Source organism: Convolutriloba macropyga, chromosome 8 (genome assembly GCF_964194025.1).
Source record: "Convolutriloba macropyga chromosome 8, txConMacr16.3, whole genome shotgun sequence".
NCBI classification, from domain to species: Eukaryota; Metazoa; Xenacoelomorpha; order Acoela; family Convolutidae; genus Convolutriloba; species Convolutriloba macropyga.
In genome coordinates this window covers 1830800-1855388 of record NC_134475.1, presented here as the reverse complement: position 1 = coordinate 1855388, position 24589 = coordinate 1830800, and the positions used below count along the sequence as shown (strand labels likewise).

General features: G+C 37.1%; 1 protein-coding gene across 1 annotated transcript in view; it reads left to right on the top strand.

Annotated features, from left to right (window-relative positions):
- Positions 1 to 24589, top strand: part of LOC142343855 (monocarboxylate transporter 2-like) — a 50644-nt gene that overhangs the window by 19186 nt on the left and 6869 nt on the right. Inside the window, exons 2-8 of the mRNA XM_075395219.1 lie at positions 8095 to 8270; positions 13013 to 13255; positions 15017 to 15181; positions 18249 to 18557; positions 18714 to 18844; positions 19223 to 19393; positions 21351 to 21573. Coding sequence (XP_075251334.1) covers positions 8095 to 8270; positions 13013 to 13255; positions 15017 to 15181; positions 18249 to 18557; positions 18714 to 18844; positions 19223 to 19393; positions 21351 to 21573 — 1418 coding nt within the window. The remainder of the gene's footprint in view (positions 1 to 8094; positions 8271 to 13012; positions 13256 to 15016; positions 15182 to 18248; positions 18558 to 18713; positions 18845 to 19222; positions 19394 to 21350; positions 21574 to 24589) is intronic.

Below are 24589 nucleotides of genomic sequence, written 5' to 3'. Positions count from 1 at the left end.
CAAGGTGGATGCGGATGTCTTGGGGTATGACTCGAGGCGTTAGCTGAAGCCACTAAAAATGAAAATGAACAAAAACCAACAAAATTCGAACAAAGTTCAAAACAAAGGTGGATGCGGATGTCTTGGGGTATGACTCGAGGCGTTAGTTGAAGCCACTAAAAGTGAAAAAAAATAAAAACCAACAGATTTCAAACAAAGTTCAAAAAAAGGTGAATGCGGATGTCTTGGGGTATGACTCGAGCGTTAGCTGAAGCCACTAAAAGGGAAAAAGAATAAAAACAAACAAAATCAGGGCAAAAACCAAAACAAAGGTGGATGCGGATGCCTTGGGGTATGACTCGAGGCCTTAGCTGAAGCCACTAAAAGTGAAAAAAGAACAAAAACCAACCAAAATTCGAACAAAGTTCAAAACAAAGGTGGATGCGGATGTCTTGGGGAATGACTCGAGGCGTTAGCTGAAGCCACTAAAAGTGAAAAAGAACAAAAACCAACAAAATTCGAACAAAGTTCAAAACAAAGGTGGATGCGGATGTCTTGGGGTATGACTCGAGGCGTTAGTTGAAGCCACTAAAAGTGAAAAAAAAATAAAAACCAACAGATTTCAAACAAAGTTCAAAAAAAGGTGAATGCGGATGTCTTGGGGTATGACTCGAGCGTTAGCTGAAGCCACTAAAAGGGAAAAAGAATAAAAACAAACAAAATCAGGGCAAAAATCAAAACAAAGGTGGATGCGGATGCCTTGGGGTATGACTCGAGGCGTTAGCTGAAGCCATTGAAAGTGAAAAGGAATAAAAAACAAACAAAACTTGGACAAAGTTCAAAACAAAGGTGGATGCGGATGTCTTGGGGTATGACTCGAGGGGTTAGCTGAAGCCACTAAAAGTGAAAAAGAATAAAAACAAACAAAGGGAAAAAGTATAAAAGCAAACAACAATTGGACAAAATTCAAAACAAAGCTGGATGCGGATGTCTTGGGGTATGACTCGAGGCGTTAGCTGAAGCCACTAAAAGTGAAAAAGAATTAAAACCAACAGAATTCAAACAAAATTCAAAACAAAGGTGAATGCGGATGTCTTGGGGTTTGACACGAGGCGTTAGCGGAAGCCACTAAAATTGAAAAAGAATTAAAACAAACAAAATTAGGGCAAAATTCAAAGCAAGGTGGATGCGGATGTCTTGGGGTATGACTCGAGGCGTTAGCTGAAGCCACTAAAAATGAAAATGAACAAAAACCAACAGATTTCAAACAAAGTTCAAAACAAAGGTGAATGCGGATGTCTTGGGGTTTGACACGAGGCGTTAGCGGAAGCCACTAAAATTGAAAAAGAATTAAAACCAACAGAATTCAAACAAAATTCAAAACAAAGGTGAATGCGGATGTCTTGGGGTTTGACACGAGGCGTTAGCGGAAGCCACTAAAATTGAAAAAGAATTAAAACAAACAAAATCAGGGCAAAAACCAAAACAAAGGTGGATGCGGATGCCTTGGGGTATGACTCGAGGCCTTAGCTGAAGCCACTAAAAGTGAAAAAAGAACAAAAACCAACCAAAATTCGAACAAAGTTCAAAACAAAGGTGGATGCGGATGTCTTGGGGAATGACTCGAGGCGTTAGCTGAAGCCACTAAAAGTGAAAAAGAACAAAAACCAACAAAATTCGAACAAAGTTCAAAACAAAGGTGGATGCGGATGTCTTGGGGTATGACTCGAGGCGTTAGTTGAAGCCACTAAAAGTGAAAAAAAAATAAAAACCAACAGATTTCAAACAAAGTCCAAAAAAAGGTGAATGCGGATGTCTTGGGGTATGACTCGAGCGTTAGCTGAAGCCACTAAAAGGGAAAAAGAATAAAAACAAACAAAATCAGGGCAAAAATCAAAACAAAGGTGGATGCGGATGCCTTGGGGTATGACTCGAGGCGTTAGCTGAAGCCATTGAAAGTGAAAAGGAATAAAAAACAAACAAAACTTGGACAAAGTTCAAAACAAAGGTGGATGCGGATGTCTTGGGGAATGACTCGAGGCGTTAGCTGAAGCCACTAAAAGTGAAAAAGAACAAAAACCAACAAAATTCGAACAAAGTTCAAAACAAAGGTGGATGCGGATGTCTTGGGGTATGACTCGAGGCGTTAGTTGAAGCCACTAAAAGTGAAAAAAAAATAAAAACCAACAGATTTCAAACAAAGTTCAAAAAAAGGTGAATGCGGATGTCTTGGGGTATGACTCGAGCGTTAGCTGAAGCCACTAAAAGGGAAAAAGAATAAAAACAAACAAAATCAGGGCAAAAATCAAAACAAAGGTGGATGCGGATGCCTTGGGGTATGACTCGAGGCGTTAGCTGAAGCCATTGAAAGTGAAAAGGAATAAAAAACAAACAAAACTTGGACAAAGTTCAAAACAAAGGTGGATGCGGATGTCTTGGGGTATGACTCGAGGGGTTAGCTGAAGCCACTAAAAGTGAAAAAGAATAAAAACAAACAAAGGGAAAAAGTATAAAAGCAAACAACAATTGGACAAAATTCAAAACAAAGCTGGATGCGGATGTCTTGGGGTATGACTCGAGGCGTTAGCTGAAGCCACTAAAAGTGAAAAAGAATTAAAACCAACAGAATTCAAACAAAATTCAAAACAAAGGTGAATGCGGATGTCTTGGGGTTTGACACGAGGCGTTAGCGGAAGCCACTAAAATTGAAAAAGAATTAAAACAAACAAAATTAGGGCAAAATTCAAAGCAAGGTGGATGCGGATGTCTTGGGGTATGACTCGAGGCGTTAGCGGAAGCCACTAAAATTGAAAAAGAATTAAAACAAACAAAATTAGGGCAAAATTCAAAGCAAGGTGAATGCGGATGTCTTGGGGTATGACTCGAGCGTTAGCTGAAGCCACTAAAAGGGAAAAAGAATAAAAACAAACAAAATCAGGGCAAAAACCAAAACAAAGGTGGATGCGGATGCCTTGGGGTATGACTCGAGGCCTTAGCTGAAGCCACTAAAAGTGAAAAAAGAACAAAAACCAACCAAAATTCGAACAAAGTTCAAAACAAAGGTGGATGCGGATGTCTTGGGGAATGACTCGAGGCGTTAGCTGAAGCCACTAAAAGTGAAAAAGAACAAAAACCAACAAAATTCGAACAAAGTTCAAAACAAAGGTGGATGCGGATGTCTTGGGGTATGACTCGAGGCGTTAGTTGAAGCCACTAAAAGTGAAAAAAAAAATAAAAACCAACAGATTTCAAACAAAGTTCAAAAAAAGGTGAATGCGGATGTCATGGGGTATGACTCGAGCGTTAGCTGAAGCCACTAAAAGGGAAAAAGAATAAAAACAAACAAAATCAGGGCAAAAATCAAAACAAAGGTGGATGCGGATGCCTTGGGGTATGACTCGAGGCGTTAGCTGAAGCCATTGAAAGTGAAAAGGAATAAAAAACAAACAAAACTTGGACAAAGTTCAAAACAAAGGTGGATGCGGATGTCTTGGGGTATGACTCGAGGGGTTAGCTGAAGCCACTAAAAGTGAAAAAGAATAAAAACAAACAAAGGGAAAAAGTATAAAAGCAAACAACAATTGGACAAAATTCAAAACAAAGCTGGATGCGGATGTCTTGGGGTATGACTCGAGGCGTTAGCTGAAGCCACTAAAAGTGAAAAAGAATTAAAACCAACAGAATTCAAACAAAATTCAAAACAAAGGTGAATGCGGATGTCTTGGGGTTTGACACGAGGCGTTAGCGGAAGCCACTAAAATTGAAAAAGAATTAAAACAAACAAAATTAGGGCAAAATTCAAAGCAAGGTGGATGCGGATGTCTTGGGGTATGACTCGAGGCGTTAGCTGAAGCCACTAAAAATGAAAATGAACGAAAACCAACAAAATTCGAACAAAGTTCAAAACAAAGGTGGATGCGGATGTCTTGGGGTATGACTCGAGGCGTTAGTTGAAGCCACTAAAAGTGAAAAAAAATAAAAACCAACAGATTTCAAACAAAGTTCAAAAAAAGGTGAATGCGGATGTCTTGGGGTATGACTCGAGCGTTAGCTGAAGCCACTAAAAGGGAAAAAGAATAAAAACAAACAAAATCAGGGCAAAAATCAAAACAAAGGTGGATGCGGATGCCTTGGGGTATGACTCGAGGCGTTAGCTGAAGCCACTAAAAGTGAAAAAGAATAAAAACAAACAAAGGGAAAAAGTATAAAAACAAACAACAATCGGACAAAATTCAAAACAAAGCTGGATGCGGATGTCTTGGGGTATGACTCGAGGCGTTAGCTGAAGCCACTAAAAGTGAAAAAGAATTAAAACCAACAGAATTCAAACAAAATTCAAAACAAAGGTGAATGCGGATGTCTTGGGGTTTGACACGAGGCGTTAGCGGAAGCCACTAAAATTGAAAAAGAATTAAAACAAACAAAATTAGGGCAAAATTCAAAGCAAAGGTGGATGCGGATGTCTTGGGGTATGACTCGAGGCGTTAGCTGAAGCCACTAAAGGTGAAAAAGAACAAAAACCAACAAAACTCGAACAAAGTTCAAAACCAAGGTGGATGCGGATGTCTTGGGGTATGACTCGAGGCGTTAGCTGAAGCCACTAAAAATGAAAATGAACAAAAACCAACAAAATTCGAACAAAGTTCAAAACAAAGGTGGATGCGGATGTCTTGGGGTATAACTCGAGGCGTTAGCGGAAGCCACTAAAAGTGAAAAAGAATTAAAACAAACAAAATTAGGGCAAAATTCAAAACAAAGTTGGATGCGGATGTCTTGGGGTATGACTCGAGGCGTTAGCGGAAGCCACTAAAAGTGAAAAAGAATTAAAACAAACAAAATTAGGGCAAAATTCAAAACAAAGGTGGATGCGGATGTCTTGGGGTATAACTCGAGGCGTTAGCGGAAGCCACTAAAAGTGAAAAAGAATTAAAACCAACAAAATTCGAACAAAGTTCAAAACAAAGGTGGATGCGGATGTCTTGGGGTATAACTCGAGGCGTTAGCTGAAGCCACTAAAAATGAAAATGAACAAAAACCAACAAAATTCGAACAAAGTTCAAAACAAAGGTGGATGCGGATGTCTTGGGGTATAACTCGAGGCGTTAGCGGAAGCCACTAAAAGTGAAAAAGAATTAAAACAAACAAAATTTGGACAAAATTCAAAACAAAGGTGGATGCGGATGTCTTGGGGTATGGCTCGAGGCGTTAGCTGAAGCCACTAAAAGTGAAAAAGAACAAAAACCAACAAAATTCGAACAAAGTTCAAAACAAAGGTGGATGCGGATGTCTTGGGGTATGGCTCGAGGCGTTAGCTGAAGCCACTAAAAGTGAAAAAGAACAAAAACCAACAAAATTCGAACAAAGTTCAAAACAAAGGTGGATGCGGATGTCTTGGGTTATGACTCGAGGCGTTAGCGGAAGCCACTAAAGGTGAAAAAGAATTAAAACAAACAAAATTAGGGCAAAATTCAAAGCAAAGGTGGATGCGGATGTCTTGGGGTATGACTCGAGGCGTTAGCTGAAGCCACTAAAAGTGAAAAAGAACAAAAACCAACAAAACTCGAACAAAGTTCAAAACCAAGGTGGATGCGGATGTCTTGGGGTATGACTCGAGGCGTTAGCTGAAGCCACTAAAAATGAAAATGAACAAAAACCAACAAAATTCGAACAAAGTTCAGAAAAAAGGTGGATGCGGATGTCTTGGGGTATGACTCGAGGCGTTAGCGGAAGCCACTAAAAGTGAAAAAGAATTAAAACAAACAAAATTAGGGCAAAATTCAAAACAAAGTTGGATGCGGATGTCTTGGGGTATGACTCGAGGCGTTAGCGGAAGCCACTAAAAGTAAAATAGAAAAAAAAACAAACAAAATTTGGACAAAATTCAAAACAAAGGTGGATGCGGATGTCTTGGGGTATGGCTCGAGGCGTTAGCTGAAGCCACTAAAAGTGAAAAAGAACAAAAACCAACAAAATTCGAACAAAGTTCAAAACAAAGGTGGATGCGGATGTCTTGGGTTATGACTCGAGGCGTTAGCGGAAGCCACTAAAAGTGAAAAAGAATTAAAACAAACAAAATTAGGGCAAAATTCAAAACAAAGTTAGATGCGGATGTCTTGGGGTATGACTCGAGGCGTTAGATGAAGCCATTCAAAGTGAAAAAGAATAAAAACAAACAAAATTAGGACAAAATTCAAATCAAAGGGGGATGCGGATGCCTTGGGGTATGACTCGAGGCGTTAGCTGAAGCCATTCAAAATGAAAAAGAACAAAATCAAACATAGGGCAAAATTCAAAAAACACACTGCCCGGACAAAACTCTGGTTAGGTTTTTTTTTCTTTTTTATTTCTTTTTCCTTTTTTTTTGTGCTTACATATATATATGTGTGCCTGGATGCCTAATTTGTAAAGAGCTGGTTGACTTCGGATCAGAAAAGATCAGTGTGGGAGACTAGACTGATCATGCGAATCAGTCTAGGTCTTGAGGCTGATCTAACCCCAGGGTACCAGTAAGGGAGGGCAGCATGATCACGGGAACCATGCTGTGGCCTCGATACTGACCCACACTCTAACAACACAATGCACTCAACATTGTTTTCTCTTTTTTTAGAAATAAAGGACACTACAACACAAAATATAGAAAAATATAAAATAAATGACACCACAACAATATAGAATAAACAAAAGTACAGCTTTCAACTTAGAATAGAAAACGATGCAATATCTACTTAGAATACACACCACTAACCACACCACCCAAAAAAAAAGAATTCTAATTTGAATTATTTTTAGCGCGCACCCACAGACCGCAGAATGAAAGGACCGAAACTGGTGATGACTGATCAATGTGGTAGACTAGACTGATCACGGGAATCAGTCTAGGTCTTGAAGCTGATCTAACTCTAGGGAATCATGGTGAGGCCTTGATACTGGCCCCATACTCCAACTCCAGGGCACCAGTAAGGGAGGGCAGCATGATCGCGGGAATCATGCTGAGGCCCTGATACTGGTCCCACACTCTGTTCCCGCTTGGGAACAACCACTCACCCCCGCAAGGGCGAAAATAACCGCCTCAATAAGAGGTATAAACTACAAGCCTTTGTACTCTCAGTGCACAAGCCGGCTGCTCGTCCTCTGAAAGGGAGGGCTGGCTGCTGGTGGTGCACTGGGGTGCCTCTCTTTCTCTTTCTCACTATAAACATCAAAACCAACAACAAGTCACCGTACTTTCAGCGCACAAGCCGGTTGCTGGTTCTCTGAAAGGGGGGACTGGCTGCCGGAGGTGCACTGAGGGTGCATCTCTTCTTTCCTTCTTCTTTTTCTTTTCTCTTTGTCTCTTCCTTCGTTCTTCTTCTCTAACGACCCTACTCATTCACTCTCTCCCCCACACCCTCTCTCCCAAACTCCCTCTAAAACTCCCTTCCTGACACCCCACGCCCCCTCTGTTCTTCCACAAAGCATAACAAAGACCTAAAGAAACTCCACAACCAAGTATTCCATCCAAACCAACCTCCCTGCCTCCTTCCTTCAGACAAGTACCCAATATAAACCACAAGAAACCAACGAAAATACCAAAACTAAATGCAAACCAAAGTGAAAGCGCGGTTTAAAAGGTGGTGTAAACTACCACCTGAGAAATCGCAATTAGCAGTTCACTGCTAATTGAACACATTAGATTTGCGATTTTGCGATTTAGTATAATCTTAGATTCCGTATGTGTGGTTTCTTAGATCTGGTTTGTTTCGTGTGATAAGTAAAAAGTCAACTTTTTCCATGTAAAAATTTTTTGCTCATAATGTAGTCAAATGTTATGATAACTTTCTAATCGCAGGAAACTCAAACTTACCTCATAGAGTCAATTTTGTCGGAAGAAAGGCAAAGATTTTCTCCTTCCCCCCCCCCCCCCCCCAACTTTGCAGTGGGAATTTTTCAAAAGATTCGGATAACAAAATTAAATTAAAAACTCTTAAGTTTTGGGGGTATAGAGGCAGAAAGTTTGCACGTTTGTTACCAATTTCGCATGCGAAGAAATATTGATTTTAATTTTGCTGTCGAAATCGACTGCAGAGTTGACAAACCGAAATTAGGTAACTAACAAATTAGATGGTCCTGTTTCAGAATAGGGAAGCAGAACAAAGGAATCTCCCAATCAGACTACATCACCTATGCAATCAACCAGCGTGATCAAAATGATAATCATCCTCATCTTCATGACTCATCCTCTCTCTCACCTGTTCTTCAGTCACACTCATTGCCACCTCCGCCACCGTCAACAGCAACCACAAACTCATCTCGTAAATTGTTTATTGTGAAGTTCATGAATAGTTCAGATGCAAAAAAAAGAGCAAGATCGAGGGTGGCACCTGAATGTTATTTACAAGCAGCAGCAAGGTTGATTCCGAAAAGACCTTATATTGTCCCATGAAAGGAATTTTGTTTTTATAAATTGACCCATGAAAAGAGTTTCTCTTGACTCTAATAATCTATGATAAGACCCTGACTCGACCAATGAAAAGACCCTGTGTTCACCTCGACTGTTTTCATCTATGAAAGACCGTGTATGGACCCATGGAAAGAGTTTGTATTGATTTTAGGTATGTGCTCGAATGTGTAATATCGACCCCCATTAAATTCTTGGATCCTTTCATGATGTCTGGACCTCGATTTTAGTACTGGTTCTATCTAAATTGATAATAATAACTATGTTTTGATGAAAACCAGGATTTTATAATGTTGGTTTAAATCTTTGAAAGAGATCATCACCAAAAGGTAATTACATTGCAAACCGTCCGTCTCAAGGTAAAAATTGCTTTATTAAATAGGTTAGTTCAGTAATCGTCGCCTATAAACGACAAAAGCACCACGTTATCTGGTTTCGTTGGTATGTTCGGTCGATGCGTTAGGTTCTAACCTTGAGAAATTGTCGGTTGGTTTGGTATTTAAACGTAAGAAACCGTCGGTACATTCGGTTTTAAACCTAAGAAATAGTACTTACGTTCAATTTTAAGCGTAAGAAATCGTCGGTATGTTCATCTTCTTAGATTCGGTATGTTCGGTTTCTATCGTAAGAAATCTCCGGTATGTTCGGTTTTAACCGTAGAAGTCTTCGTTATAAACTATGGAGTAGAAAAGTAAAAACAATTAGAATTAAATTTATATCAATTCTTTTAGTACATAGCTAAACAGAAATTTGTTTCATTTTTATTTATAAAAAAAAGATTTTGCGAAATTCCCATTTTTTTTGCTGGTGTTTTACTCATTACGCCGCAGAGGTAAACCCAAATCGTCACGGGCAAATCTGCCCGATCTGTGTATCTAGTGTTCGTTTTTACTATGTTAATACATTGAAAATGCTTTAATACTGCGGACAATAGCTACTTTAGCAAAAACAGGCAAAATTGAAAGGAATTGCGCCACCCGTGTTTGCAAAAGTGTCCAAATTTTAGCCGCGAAATAAAAGTACAAATTATGTATCCTAACTTTTGCGGGTTTTGTATCACGAACAAGCTCCATTTATGTATCGCTTATTCGCACTCAACGTAACTCAATTTCGCACTATAATCCGCAATTAAGCCTCAATTAATGCGCGTATTTGAGCATAAAAGTGATTTTTAAAGCTTTATTACTACTAAAATTCTTATTACTACTTATCAAAGGGTTCCTACCTGGTTCGTTGAATCTACACCAGTACATCAACTGGAAGATATGGCAGCTCATTAAAGCTATGGCGCTAAAAGATATAGCAGTTATTAAAGCTTTATTACTACTACTAGTACTTGATTACTACTTTTTACTACTCATTAAAGGGTGTTACTTATTTAAGGATATTAATTCTTATTACTACTTATAGGACTTTATAACTACTTGTTAGTACTGTTTATTACTATTCATTAAAATTGTTCCAAATTGATATAAATAGACTTTGTTGAGCGAGGGATTTTTCTGAAAAAAAATCAGTTTTTGTGGCGCTGGGACGTGCACCATATATATAAATTTGCTTGTATTTAAATCATTTTAAAGCTTGGAAAGCTTCAATTAAATCTTTGTTAAAGTGCCTATTACAAAGTACTAAATCATTTTACATGCTCAAAAAGCGCGCGTGTAATTAGGCTCAATTGTGGATTAGAGATAGTTTTAATGCAATTAATAGATACCTAAAACGAGCGGAAACGTGTCACCTCTTTTACATATTTAAGTTCTTTTATTTCGCAAAATTGGCGAAACTCTTTTTCCGAAAAATAAGATACAAAGGATATCTGCTAATTTCGTTCACTTTATTTATCTAATTTTCGAGCGAATTTTACTATGGCGGAAATTTTGGGCTATAACTCTGCGGTGTAATGTTCCTCCTTATTCATCTGGGATGAGGACCGGATATGGCAGAGTGAAAAAAAAACAACTATTTTGAAATATATATACAAAAAATCTTGGGTTTTAAAACTGTTACTCAAAAATATAATACCGGAATAAAACAAAACAGCCAACATTTCTCAGAGTCGAGGTAAACTAAATATTTTTAGCATTGGTGAGCAAAACTCAACTTGCTCCTGTATTAAAATGTGGGAGTTCAGCATATTAAAACTGATAGTTTCTACCGGTTTCCTAATGCTCTTAATCTCACCAATATTATATATCTCAACTTAGGCAAACTCTGGAAAAATAGCAGACTGCTATGCAATAAGTTTTTGGGTCTGTATTATTTCCCCTTCTCATTATTTGATTAATTTGCATTGCTTATAGAAAATCAATGGTGACTAATAGCTAATACTATATGGATCTCCTTCTAAGTATCATTTGACAAAATGAGACTAGTACAAAATCAGGCAAAGTATTCAGACCAAAGCTTATTTCGGCTAACTTTCCTTGCTGTACAAACTCCTTCCGGTAACCTTATTTTAGAAATTGAAACAACTTTCGTACAGAAATTATAACTTGAAATCTATATTTGAAGAAATCTTGAAGCTATTAAAATGCGGGTAAGGCCACATTACCTGTCGTATATTTCATTAAAGATCTTTTTATCGTTGCCCGCAAAAAAACCCAGCAAAACTGGATTATGTTAGATGCTTTTAATGTCTTTTAATGTCTAAAAGATGATATAGATGAAATTGTAAATTGGGAAAATCTTTTTTAAAAAAAAACAAAAACCATCAAACAGCAAACGAACTATCAAACCCTCCGAAATTTCCATTCAAATGAAACACAACAATTACATATGTTCCCAATGACCTTGGGAACTCAAGAAAAGCATGACATTTGCTGATGATTAAAACTACCGCCAAAAACCTGAGAGTTACTCTTTCCCGAAAACATCTGACAAGAAGTCGCAACCAAATATGAGCAACCAAAAGTCTAGAATATATGTTTCACTACATAAATTGGTGGGAGCGATTGATTCAGAGCGCCAAGAGGACACTCTTAATCATTCTAGGATCTAAGCGTCTCTCCTTCGACATCTTTGAGACAATAATGGTTGAAGTCGAAGCAATCCTGAATTCCAGACCCTTGACAAACGTTGCTGACCAGCCTGAAAACGAAGAACCACTCACTCCTAACCATTTCCTCATCCAACGCCCTTACAGTTCCCTGCCACCCGGAAACTTTGGAGACCAACGGCCAGCTAGTTTCAAGAACTGGAAGCACGTGCAGCAGTTGATGAACCACGTGTGGCGGCGTTTGATTAAGTTGTACCTGCCGACGTTACTCAAGAGACGTAAATGGACAGACAACAACCAGCCTCCTGTGAAAGTTGGAGATGTTGTGTGGGTACTCAAGGACTTGACGCCGAGAGGAATCTGGCCCCTCGGAAGAGTTGTGGAAACATCCCCTGGGCGAGACGGTGAAGTACGAGTTGCCAAAGTAAAAACGGCTTACGGCTCGTTCGTGCGTCCGGTCGCCGGCCTCGCACGGGTTTTTTCCCCGTAGTTTTTTAAATTCAAATTTTTCGCACCGGTCTTAGGCAACATGAGCTACATCCACCCCCTTTGATGTTATTACCCTTACAGGATTTTCATTTCCAATTATATATGTTCAAGGATATCGGATCAAACGACAATCAAGATGATCTCCAACCCCTGCCCTCCTTCTTGGAGCATGTTCCCAATGACCTTGGGAACTCAAGAAAAGCATGACATTTGCTGATGATTAAAACTACCGCCAAAAACCTGAGAGTTACTCTTTCCCGAAAACATCTGACAAGAAGTCGCAACCAAATATGAGCAACCAAAAGTCTAGAATATCTGTTTCACTACAACATATGAGTTATATTTTTTAAAAAATTAATCTTTGTTCAATATCAACAAAGAATATTTGGGCTGCAAAATATAAACTGTCATAAATTTCACAACTTGAATAACTCAAATGAGCTACATTAGGATGACTGCCAAAGTTCTGTAAATAAAAACTGCTAAAAGGAAATCAACTTTTCTGTTTCTGGGTTATTAAGGAAACCAGACACTTTATCCTTTAAAAATATTTTAAAAATGTCTTCAGCTAAAGTTAATAGTAGTGTTTAGAGGAGAATTAACGGTTTAACGTTATACAATTTCCATTCTCTTCGTTCATGCTTTTTTGGGAATCTTTAAGTGCATGGAACTTTTGCAATTCAAAGATTTTGAATTGTATTGGGGCGCTGTCTTTTTTTAAGATCTGTTGACACATTTTCATGATTTTTGAAGTCAAATTATTGGAGTAGTGATTTTGGTCACGCCGAAACAGGAAGTGGAGCGAAAAAGCGAGTGGTTTTGCGGGGTGAATTTTTTTCGCTCTAAATTTAAAGTAGAGTGAGAAAATGGTGTTTGAACAAAAATTCGCTTTCTCGCTAGTGGTTTTTTGTTCACATGCGGCATTTTGACATTGATTTTGTTTTTTTGTTTTTTTAAATTTTTTTATCTGATTTTTTTAGAAATGGTTTTCCCAATTCACTCATTGTCCGTTCTAGGTCTAGTTTTTTGTTTATTCGATGAAAATTCTTTGAATTGTACGTCAGGACTTGTCCTGCTATGTTTTTTTTATTTAAAACAAGGGTTGAACATAGGAGCGGAGCACTCGGTAGACAATCAGAGTCGTGTCTCCTCGCATAGTCTTCCCAAATGTAGCAGTCCTAAATTGGGTCCACGATCGGCATCATCATCTGGAGGCAGCTGCAAGATCACAGTTCCCTCTGGAGGAGCAGGAGGGGGAGATGAAGGGCAGTTGGAGGGGGGACAGAAAAGGGGCAGCAGGAACTCGAGAGGAAGTGGAGATTCTCAAGCGAGCAGCTGGGATGCAAAGCTAGAAGGTGATCAATCAGTTTTTAATTACATCCGCAAATGTTGGGTGAGGAACATAATGAATTTCGGATCTTTTCTGTTTGTCCGGAATTTTAACGAAATTAGGATCTATTCTCCCCCCCCCCTTACCCTTCCTCCCTCCATCACCCTAGACGAGCAAGGATGGTTATCTTACAAGATCTTGCAAGATTCTTGCAAATAACGTTTATCTTGCAAGATCTTGCAAGATACTTGCAAATAACGCTAATCTTACAAGATGCAAGATCCGGACGCTTACCTTGCAAGAATCTTACAAGAATCTTGCAAGATAGACGTCCCAAAATTTTAAATATAAAAGAAGAATTCTAAACCCCAAATAACTCAAAGACCATGTTATCTTATGATTTCAGTCCATTGAAGGGAGCTCTCGGTTCAACGGAAAGTTCTATATTAATGATCACATTTCTCAACCTTCTAATCCTTTCTAAGTTCTTCCTATAGCCAAACGGCAATCCCACTGAGGTTTGCACACAGTCTAAAGACAAAAAATGGGGTCCAAAATTTTTTGCCTGAAATTAATTTTTCTCTCGGGCCTCAACGGAAAGTTTCATATCAACTTTGCTGTCGATAACGTATCTGAAATACTCTTTTCCAGGAAAATAATTCAATGATCTTTTTAATGGTTTGTTCTGTTCACACCAAGCGTGAATGATGTGTTAAGCACTAAAAATTTTGATGATGTTTCTATTTATATTTGTTAGCCTTAGCTATTTTAGGGTCTCTCTTTTTTTCTTTGGACGTTAGGGAATAGGTCGAATCCTATTCTCTAATCTTCAAAGAAGCTAAAGAGGCCCATACAGCAGCTAAAGGCATGTTTCCGGCGGTTCTTGCAAGACGGTTATCTTGCAAGAGTCTTGTAAGATGGTCGGTTATCTTACAAGACTCTTGCATTTCGGACGATTATCTTGCAAGATCTTGCAAGAATCTTGCAAGAGTCTTGCAAGATGATGCATAGTGTTGCAAGATTCTTGGAAGTTTCTTGCAAGATCTTGCAAGATAACCGTCCTCAATCGACTAGGGCAACACCTGTGCTTTATGAGCCCAATTGCGAAATATAAGTTTTTAGCTCGTGCCCGAGTAAACTGGAAGGCGATCATAAATTCAACTGCCCGTTTCCGTATTTCTTCTAAAAGGAACTCATTCAATTTGATTTCTAAATTATGATTTATGATCACAGTTTAGTTCCTTCAATTCTGGCACTGATCAGATTTTATTCGCTCAACATCAACAAGAGTTATTATCAGAACTTAGCCCACTCTAGGATACTGTCTCTTCGTCTGTGTTATTTTGAGTGAACAACATTGAGCGCGTTCTAGATGGTCTACATTGGACGTTCTAGATCACGAGTTATTATAGTCGCTTATAATAGATTATTCTTAACTGTCAAACAACAGTTTGCTTTGAAGAAAATCAAAGGAGAACTGAATAAAAAGAGGGTCATAATTATGGTGTTAAAAATACCTGCCGACATGGGGCTCAGTCGACCATGAAAAATGAGAAATTTAACCAACTGGTTAATTCTGATTGGTCGGGAACTCCAATTGGTCTAAGTCTCAACAGTTTGTTCAACTATTTCTATTGGTGTATGGTCGGGTTCTCGGCTGAATTTCTCACTTTTTGGTTTTCGGCTACACCCCAGCCACCCCCAGCCACCCCAGCTGCGGCCAATTCGGCTATTTGTGATCTCAATAGGTGGTAGGATTGTTTTCATAATTTAATTTTGATTATAGCCTCCTTGTTGGTGAGAATGAGGTCGAAAGCGAGGCAACAGACCAGTTGGGCTATTGTGGTTGTGACTATGATAGTCTTCATACCCATTATTGGTACTCTATTCAGTTTTGGAGTATTCATACCCGCCATCGAACCAGACTTCCACGTCCACAAAACTGTCATGGGTGAGTTACAGCTTTCATACAATTATCAACTTGAGAAAACCAATCAAGTAAAACCAAAGTAATATTGTAACAACCCTAATATTCCACCCTAGTAATATTTTGAATTTACAATTACTTTTTCGTCCAGATTACCTGCCTGCTTTCTGTGGTTGGTTGAGCTGAATTAGTTAATCAACTGTGGGAAAATCGACTGAAGTCCAGTTAAATCCTGTCCTTTTTAAGAATTTCCAGTAAGATTTATGTGATTCATTCTGGGCTTGGAACCGGCAGTGGCATAGTAACTGAAATAAACTATCGTAGTACTGATACAGGCGGTAAAAAAAGCCGCACTTACACAGTTCTCCAAAACAAACAAAACAACAAAAACCATATAAAATAAATCACTAAATAAAAAAATAGCTAATAGGTTGTCGGAAAATGATCTCAATGTATTTATTCCCACCTTTTTGACTCCGGACTCCGGAGTGGCAGCTGTGGAGTTAGTGAAATAAGTTATAGCATTATATATGCTAACTTCATATACCGCTTAAGAATTAGAGCTTCAGGACTCCAACTTAACACTACCTCCAGACAGGGTATGTTGCACCAAAGTTCTGCTGAAGTAACAACTTTGTTATCTTGATTTACTACAAGCGGGGTAATAACAAAATTATGCTGAAACCTCTTGATAAGATCTTATAAAAAATTTTGGCAAAAAGAGGTCAAAAAATCTTGCAGAATCTACAATTATAATTAGAGAATTTACATTTCCCAACAGCGTATCAAGACATGTCTACTTTAACGATCTCGCTAACATATCCCAAATCTCGTACACAATCGAGGTCTGGAAAAGAAGCAAAAACTCTTGAATAGAGTATCAAAGCTATGTTATCACTGTCAAATTTTGTCAGCTGACAGTTTATGGGAGTAGAAAGATGCTAGGAACCATTTTAACCATTTTTGATGTTCAATTTGCTCAATTTAATTTCGAAGAGGGAATTAACGTTGATGTCGTTCCTTTTGAGGCAGTTTGTTTTGGGCTCACATATTTAGAACTGTGAAAATAATTTTTATTGAATTTTGAATTTAAAAAAATGTTATTGTGCAATTCTTAGGGGGCTGCTAACACTGGAGCCTGCAATTATTTAAAGACCATGCTCGCAAAATTGTATCAAATTTACTGCCTTTCTGGCTGAAACGATGAAATAGAGTTTTGGCAAAACTCAAAGATTTTCCCGATAGATTTTTGTTTGACACAAATTGCCTGTAAAAAAAGATTAACTTATCCAGGCAATTGCCTATAAGCTAGCCTCAAATAGCATGGTCAGATAAAGAGAACCTAACAAAAAAAATGTCTGTCTATAAACCAGTTTTTATAACGCTAATTTTACGCAGCGACGAGCAGACAAACTCGATATTGAAACAGAAGCAGTTGTCAGTTGTACAGGATACATATTTTTGATAATTGAAAACTGAGGCTTGAGAGAAAAGAGGCTATAAAAAAGTTTGGTTTGTTTTGCAAATTTATTGTTTAATATTGTTGGAGAAGAACGTCAACGCGTTCAACTAGTTAACTCAATTGTTTTCAACTGCAAGCAAAAGCAAAGTGCAACCCCTATGCATATCCAAATTGACTTTTTGCAACAATTTTGACTTTCCTGCATTGTTGAACTTTCCTGCATTTTGAATAATAGCTCTAGGTTCCACAAATTGAATTCTGTTTCGATTTTAGGGCAAAAATTGGTAAGTTAAATAGGAAAACATATCAAACTAAACTTTTAGTTCACTATACCATTGATTTAAAACCTATCAAATTATAATTTTATTACAGTTCTTGAATTTAATTAGGTGCTGAACTCAGCAGAAATCTGCTTTGCTGTTAATTCTGAAAAAAACTCGTTTTCGAACAGACTTTGAGGCAAAGGAAGTGATCAGATACTAATATCAATAGCGGATTATGATTCAATTATTTTATGATTTTGATTTGGTTGTGATACCTAATACGTCATTAAAAGGATTTTAATCGACGCATTGCTCAAGATAACATCTTTGCAAGATTTCAGGTACTAAATTAATTTGTTGACAAGCATGAACAAATCGATTGGGCTCTGATGAATGCAGCAAAAAATTTCGCGTGTCATGCTCCTCTAACTCTGCTTGTTTAAATGGTCCTAGAACCTTGTTCACTAAAAAAGCTCAGCCTCATTATTGTCTAAAATGTCTGAAAGATTATAGCTTCTAAAAATGAATTTAAATTTTTAAAAACGAATGCTTTTGTGCCTTCATATGATTGACACTTAATGATAATTTTGGCAAAACTGTTAAATTTGTTCTTTATTTCAGCAAAAAGATTTTACACATATATGTTCAAAATTTTCTCGGGAATTTCTATAATTTTCCAACAAATCGATTTTTAATCGTTTGTCTTTTTTGCTATTTTATATCGCCTTACCTTTTAAGAACTTTATCGGTAACCAACAACAGCGATTTACGCTTTCGTTAAGTCTGTGCGTTTGAAAAATTATTTTTGCATGCTCAAAAATGTCCTTTTTGCATGCACGCATGTTAATAATACTAAACAAGATCAAATTAGCAACACAATAATGAAAGGCTTCGACAAAATAAAGAATTAACTCTCTACTATTATTACAGTTGTTTTCACTTCATTTCAATGTGAAAAACAGACATAAAATTTTAAAAAATGACTTTGAATTGCTGTAGCACGTCAGCCTTGTTCCCGCTATATCCATGTCCGTACCTAACTCTCAGCCGAATTCAGTACTGAGTCAGAGTCTAGTTCAAGGTCACATTTTGGACTGAAATTGTCTGATTCAGAACTAATTCAGTGATTCATTCTGAATTATCTTCTGATTCAGAAGGCTACAGAAAATTTTCTCTGAATTTTGCTCAGATTCACAGATTTTCAGAAATCATTTCACAGTTGGTTCTGAAATCTTTCTGAATCAGTACTAAAGCTTGAAATTTCTATGAAATTGTTCTGAATCAGTACTGATTGTCACTGAGCTTCACGTTCGGGTGATCCTAAAACTTGGATTTGTGATGTTATTTCAAAGCAAACTTTTTCTAGGTTGGATCGCTTCGATTCCAGTGGCCTTTCTGACGGGAGCAAACCCTATCTCTTGTTCTCTCAGTGTGAGATTTGGGTACAGGCCAGTCATTTTTGCCGGGGTGCTTCTGGTCGTGTTTGGTCTGTTCATAGTGAGTGCAGCCAACCATGCAGTCATCATATTCATATCTTACAGTGTGTTTGTGGGAGTCGGGGTGAACTTCGTGTACAACAGTTGCATGTTACTTCTGCTCAGTTACTTCTCAATTGAGGAAACCAAGCACAATCTCTCACGGGCATGCTGTATTGCCTCGTTTGGGTTCCCAATTGGTGAGTCACATTTGCTGCGTTAATTCATTATAAAAGTTCTTTGTTGATTCCGCACATCCCTCTTAATGCCTGGAACCCATCAACCCCCCCCCCCCCCACCCCTCCCCACCCCCCCCCCCCGCTGTTGGCTTGCTTTTAATTTTTGGTTGTGTTGAGGTCTGTTGGTGATGAACCCCCTGGCAGTGCAGTTGTTGAACCATTATGGCTGGAGAGTCGCTCTCAGGATCATTGGCATGATCTGTTTCTGCAACATCATTGCTGTCTACGTCGTCATCAAACCACCACAGGCACGTTCTCTTATCTTGTCTTCCCTTCTCTTATTTTCTGTCTGTTCACGCGCTCGATTCGTCAATGATGCTTAACCGTGGTAATTTCTTTTTTAAAAACATGTTTTAAGGAGTAAACAATAAAAAATGTGAAACTTCAGCAAAAAGGCACAAACTGTGTGAACTTGTGAGCACAGTCAGTTTTTTATGCAATAAGATTTATGCAATAATGCGATGCCTAAAACACCTAAACGTAAACAAATCAGTACCAAAATATGCTGATACCAACTTACCCGCAGAAATAAACAGAAATAAATGTGTTCGCGCGACATTTCAACGAAAACTGGACAATTTAGTCGAGAAGTCATAATTGTGAGTTGTTAAATGACGTGTATGCAGGTGAACAACCTAATGAACAAGTACATTCCGAGGAACAGCAGAACAGGGAGCGTGAAGAGGTTCATGCGGAGACTGAGACACCGTGACTTGATTCTGGACCCCTGTTTCTATCTCTGGCTCATATCTGTCATGTGTCTCTGGATTACACTCTACTTCGTTCCCATACATCTGGTATGTTTATCTCGGATTTGTTCAGTTCCCGAATGAAGGAATAATTGGTAAGAATAGAAAGCAATGCGTTGTACAAAAACTTTTTTTGCTTCAACTTGCGTGTATTTTTAACGACAAATTTAAAGTTTTCTATTAAATATAAATATAAATATAAATTCTTTTTATCAACGCAAAACAAACAAATTGCTGAATTCACAGCATTTCTTACATTTTGACTGTAAACAGATGTAATGCCTCGATTAGGGCTGCTGAAGAACGCAATAAGTTTTCATTAGCGCCGAGTTTAGGGCGTAATTGGGGTTAAATATTCATGCCTAGGTTAAATATTGGGGTCAAAGTGCACGACACATATTTGTACATATAATATATCCTTGCAATTTGGCAGAGAAAAGACCAGTTTCGATTGAAGGATGAAAACTTTCGTCTGTTTTGTGCACAGAGTGTCTAACATTTGTTCCCAAATTGAGTTTGTGAAAATCTGAAATCATTTTAGTGGTGCGATCCAAACCACTTTTTTTATATGATATCCAGGGTAATGATTTGGTTATGTTCTTTCCGTAACCATCTCTTTATTGTTACTCGACGCATATGTGAATGATTTTGACGCCTAAATCTGTTGTATAATACATGTCTGGGTTGCCAGTATTGTGTCTTTTCGGCTGTTCCTTGTTTAAATATTGGGAAAAAGAATTTGATTTTCGTTTTCTTCCTCTACTTAACGCCAAGTCAATATCAGTACTGGGAAAGTCTAATGGCCAGTGTAGGTATCAGTTCTGATCAGAGCTAAGATCATAACACATTTTAGACGTGTCAATCTTAAGCAAGTCTTGGCCAAGACTTGCTAAGTCTAAATCTAAGTCTTGGCCGAGTCTGATTCAGATTTGGAGTTAGGTACGGTCTGGTATTTTTTGCTACAATTTTTGCCCCCCCCCCCCCACGAAAAGTTGAGTTGTCCAAATTTCTGTCCCCGCCAAAACTGAATAATTTTTCCAAGTTGTTGTATCATGTTGTTTTTGAGAAAAAAGCTGACAATGATTGATCAAAGTTCAATGGTGTGATCAAAAACCCACTTTTCAACATGAAGGCTTCCAAAAATGGAAAAAAGGTCAGATAATTTGAATTCTTGGGAGCTTTTGCCAGATTATTTTGAATTTATCCTGTGGTTAAAAACTGACTGTAATATTTTTAACCACAATGTTAAATATTAGAACCCGACAAAATATTAAAACTTTAAAGTTCTAATTTCGAAGGTTGTGGTTGCCTGCAAGCTAAGCTAAAGTTTATTTTTCATCTGTAGCGCATAAAAAAATATTAAACTCTGCTCATTTTAATAATTACATCAGGTTATCAGAGAATTATTAAATGAGGCCACTTAACTAATACTTTGCCCCCAAAAACATTAGAGCTAGTATTTTTACATAAAAAAAGTGGTAGCCGGTGTCTTTTTTTCCGGTACAGTAGTTTTCGAGCATTTTCTAACGTAAAAATGACCGGCCTTTCTGAAGAAGCCTTTTGTAAAAAGTCTAGATTAAAACGAGGATCGAAAAAAGCGCTAATTTTTCATAATTGCCGGTCCAAACTTTATTTTTTCTGATTGGGGTCCATTTTTTTTTAATTTTGATAAACCTTTAAGTATTGCCATTTATTTTGTCACCCATACCCACAGTTCATTGATAATCATTACTGATTTAGAACATTTTCAGGGAAAATTTAACTTTTAGTACTGATACAGAAGGATTTCAGAACCAAATGTGAATTGATTTCTGAATTTCTCTGAATCAGAGCGAAATTCAGAGAATTTATTCTGTATTCTTCTGAATCAGAAGACAATTCAGTATTAATCACTGATTTAGCTCTGAATCAGACAAATTCAGAGCAAAATGTGACCTGAATTAGACTCTGACTCAGTACTGAATTCGGCTGAGTAGCTACGAGCAGACTAAATTTTATATCATAGGTATCAGATATGATGGCGAGTGGCGGAATGAGCAGCTCTCAGGCTAGTTTCGTCCTGGTCGTCGCAGGACTCTCAGAACTGGCTGGGAGGGTTCTGAGTGCAATCGTGCCCAACATGTTCAGTCTGAGAGTGTCATATTTTCTCCTTCCTGCCTGCTTCTGTCTTTCTTGTGTCAACTTCCTATTTGGGTTTGGAAAGTTGCCCTCCACGGAGTATGCTATATGTGAGTATGGTCCCTGTCCGGGTCGAGGCATTCCACGCAAAAAATGAAATAATAACAGTCAATTGCACTGAAATACATTTTTTAAACTCCAAAACGCCCGCATGTTTAACCAATGAAAGTGCTAAAGTTTTCATTGCGGACTAGCGCCCCTACCAAAGGGGAACTAGATTAACACAAACTCAACAAAATGACTTTTGTGGAATATGGTGATAAATTTAACAGCGGCACTAATACATCCTCGAAGCTAGTTGTAAGTGTCAACCACATCCGATAATTTAATTTCAGATATTGAAAAAATTGAACATAATAAAATTATTGAACATAATTTGAGTTTAAAACAGCTGAGGGAGAAACATGAAATATTTACTGATCACTCTCGATATAGAGTGATTTTCCAGAAATTGATAATTACTTACAACTTTTATTACAGAGGGATTTTTCAGAAATTATAACTACTGATCACTTTCCAAGAAACAATTATTAACCAAATCAAAATAGCATCAGATAACCTATAATAAAAAAACAACCTTGTAATTCATTAGAAAAAAATTGGGACCTTTCCTCAATCAGTTTGGTAACCTAAAGTCGACGCGAAAAGAGCAAAAGAGCGAAGTCTTAGAAAAACCGTTGCTTTTTGAAAAAAATTAATGTCAAACTGATTAAAAACATTATGCATCAACTGAACCCATTGAGTGACTAATTTGTTAATTTGTACCTCCAGAGAAAGTTACTACGACCTTACATTATCCAGGACATGTCATACGACTACAAAAAGAAAGACAAATACAGGCAATTCAAAATTCAAAACTTGCACTAAAATGGTGTCACAGCCAATTAAAGCTGTTCACTAAAAATCTTTAAAAAATTTGATCCCGATTTTTTTCAAAGGGCAACAGAATCGCCCATTTTTGGTGGTACTATGAAAAGCAAACAAAAACCTAAGAAAATGGGAAAAGATTCAGAAATCCGGAAAATTTTTTTTCAAAACTCGTAGAACCAAGAACAAGGACCTTTTTGAGGAAAATGAAAGCGTGATGAAGAGCGAATTGTAGTTAACTATATACGGTTTTTGACTTGTCTATAGAGACACTCAGCTACATATAAACAGAAACAAGATTGCCAAAGCTCAAAAATCCATTCTCTTTTTTAAAAAAAAACAAATGATTTCAAAATTCATTAAAAACATAACTGAAAGAGTAGACAGTTCATTATAAACTGATTGCCCCTGTTTTTCTTGAGATTGAGTCATAGGAGTATAAAATAACAATAAATACAAGCAGAACTAAAAAAAATCACAAACAAAACAAAAACCACTGTGTTGAAGCCATTAGGTTTTTAAAATGTTAACCGCGAGAAGTTTAACTCTTCACTCGCGTCTCTCTTAAACATCACCAAGTATTTTCTGTCAGAGTACTATCTCAAATTGACAACGGAAAGAACCATAAACATTGAAATGTATCTAAGATTCTTGGAATTATTCTGAAACAAAATGTCTAAGCCCTAAAGATATCAGTCAAAACGTTCACCCCACAAATAAATTAATGTTTGATTCTACAGAAAACAAAGAGATCTCTCAAAAATGAGGCCAAGTTGCAAAAAACATCCAAATTTGTAAAATACGAAAAAAGTGACGAAAACCAGAACAAAAGGAAAAAAGTTTAATAATTTTTTGCTGTTAAAAAAATTATTGGAAATTCAACAGAACCCTTAGCTATATACCGATATCAATTATTATTTCAGTTTGTATATCTATAATTGGGCATTGGAATCTTTATTTAAGCAATATATGGCATACGGCAACAAAAAAAAACAAAACAAACACTGGACGAAAATAAAAAAAACTCTGCCAAGTTCTGCAGTAGAACGGTGTCCCAGCCCTTAAACCACAAAATTAAAAAAAATAAAAAAGTTCAATTGCGTATTTCTAACGGATTTTTCAGTTGAATTTTTCAGTAGTGTGACAGACTACCATAAAAATAAAAAAGAACACAATAGATGGGCAATTACGCAGAAAAATGACAAAACTTTGTATGAAAACTCGTAGTACCAAAACCAAGCAGCCATTATTAAAAAAACCGCCACATAGGTTATTTTGTATCTGATATAAGGGAATGTTTGACCTGTATTTAATGAGATTAAACTAAAAACAGAGAGAATTCAGTTATTGTAAACTAAAACTCTTCGTCAAAGCCATAAAAAACCCGAAGATTTTCTCTTGAAAAAAAAACTATATCTACATCCAGCTTCATTTTTAAAAAGGGGAGCTGTCATTAATTGAGCCATAAATCGAAAAATTTGTCAGTAATTAACATTAAAAACTATAAAAGCAAAATACTTTGAAAAAAAGCGGCGCCCAAATAGAGATTTAAAAAACTCTGTTGGTAAGAACCCACTATGAGATCGAACCTATCCCTGATTTTGCTGCGCGCCTGAAAAACCACCCATTTGTTCCAAATGTTTGGCAATGAGAACAATTGTTAAGCAATTTATTTGAAAAATAAAAAAAAACAATCATGCATTTTGTATAATTAGTGAGTTAAATTTGCAAAAAACGGTGCAAAATTTTAATTAAAGAAGATTTTTTTGAGATTGTGTCAGCGTTTTCTAGGTCTCTATTTTTAGCAAACCTAAACAAAAGGACAAAAAAACGTATTTTGTGCAATTTATGATGAATGTTGTAAATTTTGTCTAAATTTTAAGCAGAGAAAATCTCCAATCAAACAATTCAGCAATGCTCTTTTATCTCTGAATGTGGCAATAAAAATCTAAAGTTACAAATTTAAACAAATTTTTTAACAAATTTTTAACAAATTTTTAACAAATTTTAAAAAAATTTTGAATTATTATAGCAAAACTGAGACAAATTGTAGCAAAAGTTACGAAAAATTGATTAATTCTGTCGAAAATTCACAAAACGGTAAACCTCGATAACTCCCTCAAAACGAAATTCGAAAAAAAGTTTTTTATTTTAATTTTTGCTTTTGCACGTGCTTTCTAATGATACCACTCAGAACTC